We start from the raw sequence: 14123 nt of genomic DNA on the forward strand, positions 1-14123 counted from the left end.
AAAGTCCTAAGGTCTTCCACTTGCAAACCAATTTCAGAGCCAAAGACGTTGTCTACTGAGTCTTTCCACAAGTCCGAAAGGCATCCACGGGGATGAAGAAAATACACCAGAAAAATACACCAGAATGCCTTGGCAAATACCCACAGCTGTTTGTTGGAAAGTCACAGAGAGCTCTTCACACATGAGCAGTACATCCTGAGAGCAACTCTCCCATTAAGCTTTTGGTCTTTATTATTTTTGTTTAATATATATATAATGTGTCTATTGTATTGTTGTGGTTGTTTCCAAGACATGAGATTCAATGGGTGACACTTTTTGCTTCCTGGCTGGCGCTCCACCACCTGAGCCACACCTCCAGCCCCTCCTTTTGCTTTCTGGACCAACACCTGTGGCCAAGATCTCTCTCTCTCTCTCTCTCTCTCCTCTCATGCAGTGGCTCAAGTTGGGTGCTGGCCTGTGTGGGTGATGGGCTGGATTTTTTCTAGGGACACATCCGTGTCGTAGTCGAGAATGACCGAGAGAGCAGGGGACAATTTCTCTAAGGGTTTGGTGGCCCCTGTGACTTTGTCTTTTTTTAGGTCCTCGGAGCCCACGGAGTGTGGGATCAAATACACCAAATTGCTCTCCTTGGAGATGGACCCTCGTGGCTCGTGATGGCTGGAAAACATGGGCCCCCCGTTATTATTGATGCTCACCGTCTCGATGGCATTGTTGGTGGCAGGGCAAAGCCTGTAACAGCCCAGAAGGGTGGAGAAGGCCTTCTGGAAATCAGCGTTGAAGGCGTAAATGATGGGGTTCAAGGAAGAATTGGCCCACCCGAACCACACAAACACGTCGAAGGTGGTAGAGTCAATGCAGAAGGACTGCGTCTCGCCAGATTCACAGAAGGCCACCATGCAGTTGGAGATAAAGAAGGGCAGCCAGCAACACACGAACACCCCCATGATCACCGACAGGGTCTTGAGGACTTTGGTCTCCCTTTTAAAGGACGTCTTGAAGGAACTCTCCGACTGCGAACACTCCACGGGGTTCCCGTTGCCCGTGGCCACTTGGCAGTGTTTAGCGTGGACGGCTGCTTTCTCCAGGGCCGAGATCCGCCGGATCTGTTTCTGGGCAATTCTATAGATGCTCGTGTAGGTGACGATCATGATGATCACGGGGATATAAAAGCTGATCAAGGAAGAGGAGATGGCGTATGTCCTGCTCAGCCTCGTGTCACAGTTATCATCCGTGGCTGCTTCGGCCACCAGCGTGGTGGCATTGCCTCCCGTGGGGCCGGGGGGTTTAGCTTTGTGCCAGCTCAGCTGGACAGGAATGAAGGAAATGAGGACAGACAGCAACCAAGCCACACTGATGAGGATGAACGCCACTTTGGGGGTCATTTTCCTCTCGTACTGGAAAGGGCTGGAGATGGCCCAGTAGCGGTCCACGCTGATCACGCACAGGTTCAGAATGGACGCCGTGGAGCACATGATGTCAAACGCCACCCACATGTTACAGAAAGAGCCGAAGGGCCAAAAGCCAGCGATCTCGGCCACAGCTTTCCAGGGCATGACCAATACGGCCACCAAGAGATCGGACACGGCCAGGGAGATGACAAAAAAGTTCGTCACCTTCGATCGCAGGTGTCGGAAGCGAACGACGGCCGCACAGACCAGCGTGTTCCCCAGTAAGGTAGACAGGATGAGGACGGACAGGAAACACGCCGTGAGGATTCGGAAGGAGAAGTCTCTCTCCACCACCACGCTGGCTCCATCCATGCTGGAATTGTTGAGATTCATCTTCCCTCCTCTCCCCCCCTCCCCCAAAAAAAGAGGGGTGTGTGGGGGGGGAGCCGATCTGAGCTTGGATGCACACACACACACACACACACCCCTTCCTTGCGTCAAGGAGAAAACAATCTCCTAGCAGATCCGACAAAGTACTTCACTCACCAAATAACCCCTGGTACCCAGACACCGTAGGCCTGAGATCATGATCGATCGGGGGGGACCCCTCACCTCTCCCTGCCCATCAGATTCAGCCTGTCCCTGGGGCTCTCTACCACCGTCTTCTGAGTCCCTCGTCCCAAGGCGTTGTCACAAGCATCGGTTGGTTTCCGGGTTTCCCCCCCAGGAAGCCACTCATCTTGGGATCCATGCTAAACCAGCCTGTCAGAGATGTCCTGGATGGAGTCCGTCCATGGCGATCGCCTGATGGTCAGGATGCATCGGGTGTGTGTATGGGTGGGGGGGATTGGCCCCTTGGGCTGCCCGGTTGTGCAAACGCATCCCCTTTCCTGCCTTCAAGCTCCTCCGAACACCCTAAAAAACAATAATCATAGTAATAGGGAATTAATTGCTTTTTCTTGTTAAAGCAGAAGGGGTATTGATACTGATCAAGACGTCATGAAGTAGATCTGTGGCCCAGAACTGGCTTGAGCAGGCCGGGCAGGGTCAAGACCATCACCTACCTGTGTCTTGAGAGTTGGGGGGCGAGGGAGGTTATGGTCTCTCTCCAAACGCCCCTGGAGCTGAGGATCAGATCAGGACAGGAAGCAAACCCCCACCCCACGCTTGATGTGGTTTAAAAAAGAAAAGAAAATCACCAGCCGCGAATGTGGAAAAAGAAATTGGGGGGGGGGGGGGGTGGAGAGAGACACCCAGATAAATTCCCCGATGCGTAAAAATCACCAAAGGATGGTTTGGGAGATGGTGGGAGAGAGACAGAGACAGACAGACAGACAGACAGATCTTAGATCAGGTACCCCAAAATCAACGGTGGCAAATTGCAGCTCCAGTGGGGGGGGGAAGCAGAGCAGGATCCAGGGAGCAGGGCGGCGGCGGGGGGGGGGGGGGGGGTCCCCCAAACCCCTTCCCTGGGAGTCTCTTGGCTGGGTTTCCTGGCTTTCCTCCGGTGACTTCCTCCCGGTGTGGCTCTCTCCAGAGCCGATCCTGGAAGCCGGCAGCGGCCCGCCTGGGTCTCCCCCGCTCACACACGCACCCTGGGGGTGGGGTGGGGGTGGGGTGCAGTGCACCCCAAGAACCCTCCCCTGCCCGCCCCAAGAGGGCGGACTGCGCGCTTGACTGGCAGAGTTTGTCAGACACAGCCACACGTGGTTCCCCTCCCCCCCATCACCCCGGGGGGAGGGGGAAGGGGGAAGGGGGGGCAGGGGAAAAAGGGGGTGTCAGGGGGAGGGGGCTGCTGCGGGCAAAGTGGGGAGGGAGGGGGAGGTGAGTGAACCCCGAAACTCCTCTGCAGGATGCCAGGAGACACAACCCCTTCCCCTGCCCAAACTCAAGCAACTTAAGCTGCAATCACCGCCGCCCCCCCCCCAAAAAAAGAAACGCACCCCTTTTTCCCTTCCCCCTCCCCTCCCCAACTCCCCATCCCCGCGGCCCACTTCAGGACAGCCATCTGTCCTCTGGATGGGGGGAACCCCAAGTTCTACCCAAAGCACCACCACAGCCAGGCTCGGGGGGGGGGGGAGACACTGGGTAGCCCCCCCTTTTCCCGCCCCCCACTTTCTCCACCCCGCGATCCGCAGGTACTCACCATGCGCTGCGCCCCCGAGACCTCCCAGGTTGGAGGGCGCGTCCCCCCAGCCGCGGTCGGTCAGACCCGACTGTCTGTCGCCTGCGCCCCGCGCCCCGCGAGCGCCCCGAAACCTCCACCCCAGTCCCCCGCCCCAGCCATGCGCTCCGCGCGCGCGCGCCCTCTGCTGACGGCGCCCGGACACTGCACCGACCTCCTCCGCCCAGCCCGCCGAGCCGGGATCCGAACCCCCGGCCCTGCGGCTGCTCCCTCCCCACCCCACCCCACCACCCGCCCGGGGCCGGGCCAGGAGCCTCTGGGGGGCCACGTTCACGGGTGGAACCCGCATTTCCTCGCGAGCCAAGCACTGGGGAGGAAAGATGGCGCAGACTCAGAAACCTAGCCCGGACCCAGGGGCTCAGGCCTGCCATCCCAGCTACTCTAGAGGCTGAGACCTGAGGATCGCGGTTCGAAGCCAGCCCCCGGGGGAAGGTCACAGTCCGTGAGACTCTGATCTCCGATGAACGAGCAAAAGCAAAACAGAAGTCAAACGTGGAGCTGTGGCTCAAGTGGTAGAGCACCAGCATTGAGCAAATATAAAGCTCAGGGACAGGGCCTAGGCCCTGGGTTCGAGCCCCAGGACTGGCAAAATTAAATACACATAGGTAGACATACGTGTGTAGAACTTTTCGGATGCCAGTATATATAATATACAGTATATATAATCCATATCTATGTACTAGGTATCTGTGTTTCTGTGTATCTATTTATACAACACACACACACTTTCTTTTTTCTGGTCCTGGGGCTTGAACTCAGGGCCTGGGCGCTGTCCCTCAGCTCTTCAGCTCAAGGCTGGCATTCTACCACTTGAGCCACAGTGCCACTTCCGGTTTTCTGGTGGTTCATTGGAGATCAGAGTCTCACAGACTTTGCTGCCCAGGCTGGCTTTGAACTGCGATCCTCCGATCTCAGCCTCCTGAGTAGCTAGGATTACAGGCGTGAGCCACAGATGCCCAGCAACACCGATGTAGAGAGAAAGGCCTAGAAAGCCAAGTAGAAAATCAGGCATCTTCCCAAATACAGAGACAAGGAAAGAAGATTCAGGAAAAACCTCCTGTTTCCTGGCTTTGCTTCTCATTACCAGAAGAAAAGACACTGAACTATTTCTCTTTGATGCCTGGACACTTCTGACACACTGGACCTCTCTGGCCTCTGAGGGCTATAAGAAAAGTAAAATAAAATGCAGCTCAAATCTCAGGGCTCCACTCTGCACCAAGTGTGAATTTCAGAGGAACTGACAGTTTGGCTGGAGGTTTGAAAGTTATTTATTTTCTTTCTGAGTTTTTTTTTTAATCAGTCCTGGGGCTTGAACTCTGGGCCTGGGCGCTGTCCCTCAGCTCTTCAGCTCAAGGCGAGCGCTCTACCACTTGAGCCACAGCGCCACTTCCGGTTTTCTAGTGGTTTATTGGAGATAGCCGTCTCATGCATTTTCCTCCCCAGGTTGTCTTCGAACCATGATCTTCAGATCTCAGCCTCCTGAATAGCTAGGATGATAGGCATGAGCCACCAGTGCCCAACTCTTCCATTTTTGTTCTATAGAGCTCCTCTATGACCCAGCAATCCCACTTTGGGGCATTTACCAAAGCATCACAAACAAGACCACACTAAAGCTACCAGCACAACTATGTTTATTGCAGCATTATTTACCATAGCGAAGATATGGAACCAACCCAGATGCCCCTCAGTAGATGAATGGATCAAGAAAATGTGGTATATATACACAATGGAATTCTATGCCTCCATCAGAAAGAACGACATTGCCCCATTTGTTAGGAAATGGAAAGACTTGGGAAAAATTATATTAAGTGAAGTAAGCCAGGCCCAAAGAAACATAGGTCCCATGGTTTCCCTTATTTGCATTATCTAGTATATGTCTAGGACAAGCAGAAACGGTCAGATAAGTTGATGTTAGGCGAAATGAACCCCAAGGTAAGGACTCAAATGGTTTTTCTTTCTTGCGATTGTTTCTAACATATTTATAAGATGATTTCTTTGTTGCTTTGTATGTCCCTCCTCCACAGTATAACTCCTGCTTTCACTGTATTTGGATGTTGGTATAATTTGGGGAGGGAAGGGAAAAACAAATTGTTTAAGTAGGGATACAGGTGGACCCATTGCAACAATGAGATGTACAAGACATTATGTCAAAAAATGAACTTTACAACTTTGGCTGGGGCAGGGGAAGGGATGGGAAGGGGAAACAAAGGAGGAGGCAACAATGCTTGATAAGAAACGTACTCATGACCTTGCTCATGTAATTGTAACCCTTCTGTACGGTATTTTCAAAATAAAAATAAAAAAACCAATCTTCCCTTCTTTGCCCGGTTCCAGTGGCTTCTGCCTGTCATCCTGGCTACTCAGGACGCTGAGATCTGAGAATCCCAGTTCAAAGCCAGCCTGGGCAGGAATGTTTGTGAGACCCTTTTTTCCCCAATGAACCACCAAAAAGCCAAAAATAATGGAGCTTTGGATCAAGAGGTAGAGTACTAATCTTAAGCCAAAAAGCCAAGCAAGACTGTAATGCTCTGAGTCCAAGCCCCAGCCACAGCACCAAACAAAACATACCTACAAACAAATTTTTCAGTCTTGAGAGATTTTTGGAACAAGTTTGTCCCAGACTAATCTTGGTACAAAGCTAATTCTTTCCTTGGGGTTGAAATGGTTATAAATGCTGTCATGAAATCCAAAATTTTTTTTTGGCAGTTGTGGGTCTTGAACTCAGGACTTGGGTGCTATCCCTGAGCTCTTTTGCTTCAGGTTAGCGCTCTACCACTTTTGAACCACAGCCGCTTTTCTGGTGGTTCATTGGAGATAAGAGTCTCACGGATTCAGGCTGGCTTTGAACCACGATCCTCAGATCTCAGCCTCCTGAGTAGCTAGGATGACAGGCGTGAGCCACCAGCACCCAGATACCCATAGATAATGTTGACTGCTTATTTATTATTGACCAGCTATTATGGTCTGTATTAAAATGACAACTGTGAGCCTAGATCACATCTTTATCCTCCAAGAGTTAATTTCTCAATGCTAAACGACAGATCGCTTTTGTACAAAGTACAATATACAATTGCCATGAGATTCAATTTGCTTGAAAGCCAAAATGAATGCACTTACTCATAAAAAGTCATAACCTCTGGTGAGTCTCAGAAACAGAAAAGGCAGGCTAATTCACAGAAATGGTTTATCCGTGTCTATACAATTGGTTTAAGTCACTTTAGAGTGAGGCATTTTGAGGCCCTTTTGAGAAACAGGAGGCCCAAGGGAAGGTGTTTATTTGTCACAAAGAAACGGCTGGAATGAGCTCTTGAGACTGGAAATCAAAGCTCTGTGAGACAGAAAAGCCAGGAATGTCTGGCACTAGTGCCTGCCATCCCAGCTACTCAGGAGGCTGAGATCATGGTTCAAAGCCAGCCCAGGCAGGAAAGTCCCTGAGATTCTTGTCTCCAAATTAAATCACCAAAAAGTCAGAAGTGGAGGTGTGGCTCAAGTGGTAGAGCGCCAGCCTTGAGCAAAAATAGCTCAGGGACAGCGCTGGGCTGGGTTCAAGCCCCAGGACCATCCTGTGCATGCATGGGTGCACACACACACACACACACACACACACACACACACACGCATGCATGCACGCCCGCACACACATTCCAGATCCCTGTCCTTGGAATACTATACAGGTCAGTACAGGTAAGAAAGTGTTACCTCGAATTTCATTTTGTTTGGTGACCCCTTTTGTGGCATTGTCCCAGCCCAAGGTCTGCTTTTAGCTTCTGGTGAAGACACCCCCAGATTCCTTGAGGGGTAGGGAGGAGAGGAAACTTCTGGGGTTCTTTCTTGAGCGCTGTCTCGTGATCTGATGCGGGCAGCTTCACCTCAGCTGCTGAGTGGGTGAGATGCTGACCAGAAATAGAATGACCAAATGACCCCTCCATGCGATTTGAACCTGAATCTGAAGCAGAGGAGGAGGAGGAAGAGGGAGGAGGAAGAGGAGGAGGAGGAGGAGCAAGAGGAAGAGGAGGAAGAAGAAGAAAGAAGAAGGAGGAGGAGGAGGAGGAAGAAGAAGACAAGAAGAAGAAGAAGAAGAAGAAGAAGAAGAAGAAGAAAGAGGAGGAGGAGGAGGAGGAGGAGGAGGAGTAGCGGAAGGAGGGGGGAGGGAGATGAAGGGAGAGGGGAGAGGGGAGGAGGGAGAGGGGGAAGAGGAAGAAGAGAGGCGAAAGACAGAGAAGCATCTTTCGTATTTTATTTTATTTTTTGGATCCAGTTGTGGGGCTTGAACTCTGGGCCTGGGCACTGTCCCTCAGCTCTTCAGCTCAAGGCTAGCGCTCTACCACTTGAGCCACAGCGCCACTTCCAGCTTTTTTCTTTTTGCTTATGTGGTGCTGAGGAATCGAACCCAGGGCCTCAGGCGTGCAAGGCAAGCGCTCTCCCACTGAGCCACCTTCCCAGCCCCCGTATTTATTTTGATTTAAATGAACTACAAGCCACTGGGTTCACTAGCCTGGCTGGCAAAAAAAAAAGAAAAGAAAATTAAATATAAGACATCTCCTGGGTGGGCTGGGAAGGTGGCTCAGTGGTAGAGTGCTCGCCTAGCATGCATGAAGCCCTGGGTTCGATTCCTCAGTACCACATACTCAGAAAAAGCCAAAAGTGGCGCTGTGGCTCAAGTGGTAGCGTGCTAACCTTGAGCAGAAAAAGCTCAGGGACAGCGGCCAGGCCCTGAGTTCAAGTCCCAGGACTGGCAAAAAAAAATCTCCTGGGTTTTCCTGCATATAGTATATCTTATTATATATTAATATACCAATTATATAATATATAATTATGTAATACATATGCACAAATATAAAACAAGCTCCACTTCCATCTTTTATGCTGGCTCATAGGAGATCAGAGTCTCATGGACTTTCCTGCCTGGGCTGGCTTTGAACCGGGATCCTCAGATCTCAGCCTCCTGAGTAGCTGGGATGACAGGCGTGAGCTATGGCACCAGCTGGTGGGTGATCCTAAAGCCCCATGGCAGGCCTGGGTGGAGGCCCTGTCCCGCACAGCCCTGGGGAGCTAGCACCTCTGTGGCCTGTGTCACCCAGAGGAAAGTTCTAGATGCTGAAGAACATCAGCGGCAATGCTGGCCTGCTACCAAACAGGCGCCCACCATCTATCTGCCGGCCAGGGAGCGTCCTTAATTTACATACTCCACGGGAGCATTCCTAGCTATCATTGCTGAGGATCCCTTATGCACGGGTTGCTTCCCTGTGGCTGACCCCTCACCCTGGGGTCATCCTGGGCCTTTCACTATACTTACAGCTTCTTTATTATTGTTGTGGCTGTTGTTATTGTTAGTAGTAGTAGTAGTAGTAGGTTTTCTTTCTCTACAATATTCTTTCCCTCCTTCCCCCCCCATGGGTCAGCTGAAGCCCCCCACCCCGCTCCTGGAGGCAGAGAATGGACAGACACCGCCCCCCCCCTCCCCAGCTCAGCCAAGAGGAAGTGGAGGCCCAGCAGAGGAGGCCCAGAGATTTGCTGGACGGCACAGAGGGAAGGAGATGGTGAGGCTGGAGGCCTGTGTGCCGCCCAAGCCCGCCATCGCCAAGAGATAGCCGCCTGTATCCACCTCCTGTGACTGGAAAGCTGGGGGGGGGGGGGAGAGAGAGAGAGAGACAGAGAGAGAGGTTTGAGTCTTAATTTGGAAGATTCCAGAACACCAATGATTACCTCTGCTTGGCCCTGATGAGGGCCTACAGGTCATTTCTCAATTTGGCAGATGGTGACAGGGTTTGGGGGAGGGAGAGAGAGAGAGAGAGAGAGAGAGAGAAAGGGGGGAGGAAGGGAAGGAAGGAAGGAAGGAAGGAAGGAAGGAAGGAAGGAAGGAAGGGAGGGAGGGAGGGAGGGAGGGAGGGAGGGAGGGAGGGAGAGAGAGAAAGGAAGGAAGGAAGGAAGGAAGGAAGGAAGGAAGGAAGGAAGGAAGGAAGGAAGGAAGGAAGGAAAATGGAAGGGAGGGAGGGAGGAAGGAAGGAAGGAAGGAAGGAAGGAAGGAAAATGGAAGGGAGGGAGGGAGGAGGAAGGAAGGAAGGAAGGAAGGAAAACGGAAGGGAGGGAGGGAGGAGGAAGGAAGGAAGGAAGGAAGGAAGGAAGGAAGGAAGGAAAACAGAAGGGAGGGAGGGAGGAGGAAGGAAGGAAGGAAGGAAGGAAAATGGAAGGGGGGGAGGGAGGAAGGAAGGAAGGAAAGAAGGAAGGAAGGAAAACGGAAGGGAGGGAGGGAGGAGGAAGGAAGGAAGGAAGGAAGGAAGGAAGGAAGGAAGGAAGGAAGGAAGGAAGGAAGGGAGGGAGGGAGGAGGAAGGAAGGAAGAAAAACGGAAGGGAGGGAGGGAGGAGGAAGGAAGGAAGGAAGAAAAACGGAAGGGAGGGAGGGAGGAGGAAGGAAGGAAGGAAGGAAGGAAGGAAAACGGAAGGGAGGGAGGAAGGAAGAGGAAGGAAGGAAGGAAGGAAGGAAGGAAGGAAGGAAGGAAAACGGAGGGAGGGAGGGAGGAAGGAAGGAAGGAAGGAAGGAAAATGGAAGGGAGGGAGGAGGAAGGAAGGAAGGAAAATGGAAGGGAGGAGAGAGGAAGGAAGGAAGGAAGGAAGGAAGGAAGGAAGGAAGGAAGGAAGGAAGGAAGGAAAATGAAAGGGAGGAAAATGGAAGGGAGAGAGGGAGAAGGAAGGAAGGAAGGAAGGAAGGAAGGAAGGAAGGAAGGAAGGAAAATGGAAGGGAGGAAAATGGAAGGGAGAGAGGGAGGAAGGAAGGAAGGAAGGAAAGTGGAAGGAGGGAATGGAAGGGAGGGAGGGAGGGAGGAAGGAAGGAAGGAAATGGAAGGGAGGAGGGAAGAAGGAAGGAAGGAAGGAAAGGAAGGAAGGAAGGAAGGAAGGAAGGAAGGAAGAAGGGAAAGGAAAGGAAGAAGGGGAGAGGGAGGGAGAGAGAATGAGGGAGGGAGGGAGGGGGAGAGGAAAATAACTCTCCACACCACACAGCTTAATCTGAGACAAAGATTCAGGATCATTACCAAAAAAAAAAAAAAAAATAGATTTAAAAAAATGCTGAAAAGCATGAAAAAAACAAATTCATAAACGGAAGCAAAAGCGTCCTAGAGCCCAGGTGTGGTTTTCCTTCTAAAGCCAGAGTTAAGGCCCTGACTCGCATGGAGGCCAATCAAAGGAGGAGCAAGACATGACTTGATTAAATCAACAAATTACACGGTTCATTCATTGGGTCCCGGGATGGCTAAACACAGTCCCCAAGGCGTAGGGTTTTCTCAAGCAAAACCGGTTTTTAAAATGTAGGTTTTGTGGTTGGTACCACATAATAAATGTCACGTGATGCCCATCGCTGCTCAAAGGACATCTGAGAAACTAAATAAATTAATTAAACTAAATAAAAACATCTGGCCCCAGCACAGGTGGCTCACGCCTGCCAGCCCAGCTACTCAGGAGGCTGAGATCTGAGGATCACGGTTCAAAGCCAGCCCAGGCAGGAAAGTCTGTGAGACTCTGATCTCCAATGAACCACCAGAAAACCGGAAGTGGAGTTGTGGCTCAAGTGACAGACAGCCTCACCTTGAGTGAAAAAGCTCAGAGACAGTGCCCAAGGCCGTGAGTTCAAATCCCACAATCATCATCAACAACAGAAACCAAACCAAGACTGGAAAAGCTGTTTGCAAAAGGAAAAAAAAAAGAAAAGAAAACCTGTGTCTCTCCTGCCCCCCTGTCGGCCATCTCTGAGAGTAGATTTTTGTTTTTATAATTCAGTGGTACAAGGGAGTTTCATTTTAACATGTCCAATTATGTATTTAATGCAGATTTTTATTTTGTGCTAGTCCTGGGGCTTGAACTCTGGGCCTGCGCGCTGTCCCTCAGCTCTTCAGCTCAAGGCGAGCGCTCTACCACTTGAGCCACAGCGCCCCTTGTGGTTTCTGAGTGGTTCTTTGGAGATCAGAGTCTCACGGACTTTCCTGCCCTGGCTGGCTTTGAACCGTGATCCTCAGATCTCAGCGTCCTGAGTAGCTAGGATGACAGGCGGGAGCCACTGGTGCCGGGCTCTGTTTCTTACCTTAATTAATATGAAGCAGTTGACATGCAGGTCTGGTGCGCAAGGTTGTATGAATAGTGCCCAGGCCTCCAGCTGTGCCAGCCAAGATCCCCCCCCCCCCCCCTCTGCCCCCCAAACACCTTGGCCAGAGGTCTGTGATGCCCAGAAAGCCAGTAGCAGCCATCGCCAACCAAGGGCCTAGCCCAAACCAATGTTTCTTTGGAATGCCCTCGGGTTTTGTGGTTTATAGTGGAGCTTGCTTGCAGCCATGGAAAATGGATACATTTGTAGCGCCAGGCCTGGCCATCAGCCATGGCTTTGTAGTACTTCTGCCTGTTAACGACATTGTGGCAAGGTTTTGTCTGGTGTTTTGTTGCCTTGGTAGGCAACAAAATTTGTACACTGTACCCTGCCCCCCCCAGATCCACCTCCACCACTTGAACTATGCCTCTGGCCCAGTATCTGCTTTAATTTAAATTGATTTAATTTTAATTGTCTGTTCTTTTCATCCTAAACCAGACTCTGTTTCTCCCACCGCAGGCAAAAGTCAGCCACCATGTTCTACTTTGTTCACTGACTGAGATGAGGGGTTTTTTATTGGGGGGGGGGGGGTGTCGCCCTATTTTAGGCTCTGGGATTCGATTTCTTGCACACAGCCGGCCTCCAGCCCCAGTCCTCCAGATCTCTGCCTCCTACACCGGCTGGGATTCCAGGCTTCACTGAGCTTCCCCGGGCCGCGTTTCACAGGTGAAAGTTTTACACTTGTTTTCAAACGCATTTCCTTTTCTAGAGGAAGAACTCTTTTGGGGGGTGCTGATGTGAGGGGGGGCTATGTGTTGATCTTGTTTTCCTTTTTATTTTTAGTTGTTTATTCATGGGGTGTGTGTGTGTGTGTGTGTGTGTGTGTGTGTGTGTGTGCCAGTGCTTGAACTCAGGGCCTGGGCGCTTGTCCCTCAGCTCTTCAGCTCAAGGCTGGCGCTCTACCCACCTGAGCCACAGCACTACTTCTGGTTTTCTGGTGGTTTATTGGAGATCAGAGTCTCATGGACTTTCCTGCCTGGGCTGGTTTTTGAACCTGGATCCTCGGGTCGCAGCCTCCTGAGCTGCTGGAGCGGCGGGTGCCTGACTCCATCTTGGGTGTTGAAATCTTTTGAGTCCCCACCTGGCGGCTGGTTACACATGCAGAGGAGTTCCGAGGCTGAGGATCGGTTTCCAGCCGCTGCGGTGAGGCCTGGCCTCTGGAAGCCCTTTGTCACTGAGCCACCGCCCAGCAAGAAGGAAGCCTGAGCTGGAACCCAGGACAGAGAGGGAAGGGTGGAAGGTGAGGGTGGGGGGAGAAGAAAGAGAGAGCAGCGGGGGAGAGAAAAAGAGGCAGGCAGACAGGCAGACAGGCAGACAGGGAGACAGGCAGGCAGACGGACAGGCAGACAGGCAGGGAGACAGGCAGGCAGACCAGCCAACAGAGGCAGACAGACAGGCAGACAGGCAGGCAGACAGAGAGGCAGGCAGACCAGCAGACAGAGGCAGACAGACAGGCAGACAGGCAGGCAGACAGGGCAGACAGACAGGCAGGCAGACAGAGAGGCAGGCAGACCAGCAGACAGAGGCAGACAGGCAGGCAGGCAGACAAGCAGGCAGACAGGCAGGCAGACAGGCAGGCAGACCGACAGGCAGGGAGGCAGACAGGCAGGGAGACAGGCAGACAGGCCGACTGAGAGGCAGGACAGACAAGCAGACAGGCCGACTGAGGGGAAGCAAAGGGAATGAAGGAGAGATGGGCCCAGAGCGCGGTGATGACACGGGGAGGGTGCACAGCGGCCTGCGGGACTTGTGCGCAGGGGCAGCCGGGCCAGGCCAGCCGGGCCTCGCGGCCCCGCGGGAGCGCGCTTGGAGGGTCTCGGGAACGCGCGCGCCTGGGCTCCAGCTTGAGGGACCTGCGCTGGGGGGAGGAGGGGACGCGCGCTTGGAGGCCTGGGACGCGCTGGGGGGGGGGGCGCGCACTGGGGAGGATTGCGCGCTGGGGGGGGACGCGCGCTGGGGGGGGGGGGGACGCGCGCTTGGAGGCCTGGGACGCGCTGGGGGTGGGGACGCGCTGAGGGGGGGGGGACGCGCTGGGGGCGGGGACGCGCTTGAGGGGGGGGGGGGGGACGCGCTCGGGGGGTGGGGGACGCGCCTCAGGGGGGGGGCGCGATCGGGGGGGGGGCCGCGCTGGGGGCGGGGGGTGCGCTCGGGGGGGCATGCGCTCGGGGCGGGGGCGCGCATGGGGAGGATTGCGCGCTGGGGGGACGCGCGCTTGGAGGGACGGGGATGCGCTGGGGCGGGGACGCGCGCTTGGAGGACGGGGATGCGCTCGGGGCGGGGGACGCGCTGGGGGGGGGCGCGGGGGGGACGCGCCGGGGGGCGGAGACGCGCCGGGGGGCGGGGACGCGCTGGGGGCGGGGACGCGCACGGGGGGGGGGTGACGCGCTCGGGGCGGGGACGCGCTTGAAGGACAGGG

General features: G+C 53.6%; 1 protein-coding gene across 1 annotated transcript; it reads right to left on the minus strand.

Moving 5' to 3' along the window:
- Nucleotides 1-437: 437 nt before the first annotated feature.
- On the minus strand, nt 438-1781 carry Drd1 (dopamine receptor D1). Its single transcript, XM_042665511.1, has one exon. It carries the CDS (start codon nt 1779-1781, stop codon nt 438-440), a length of 1344 nt encoding a protein of 447 aa, XP_042521445.1.
- Between the last annotated feature and the right edge of the window lie 12342 nt (nt 1782-14123).

This window comes from Dipodomys spectabilis, unplaced genomic scaffold (assembly GCF_019054845.1).
Source record: "Dipodomys spectabilis isolate Male_0828 unplaced genomic scaffold, ASM1905484v1 ptg000330l, whole genome shotgun sequence".
Lineage (NCBI taxonomy): Eukaryota > Metazoa > Chordata > Mammalia > Rodentia > Heteromyidae > Dipodomys > Dipodomys spectabilis.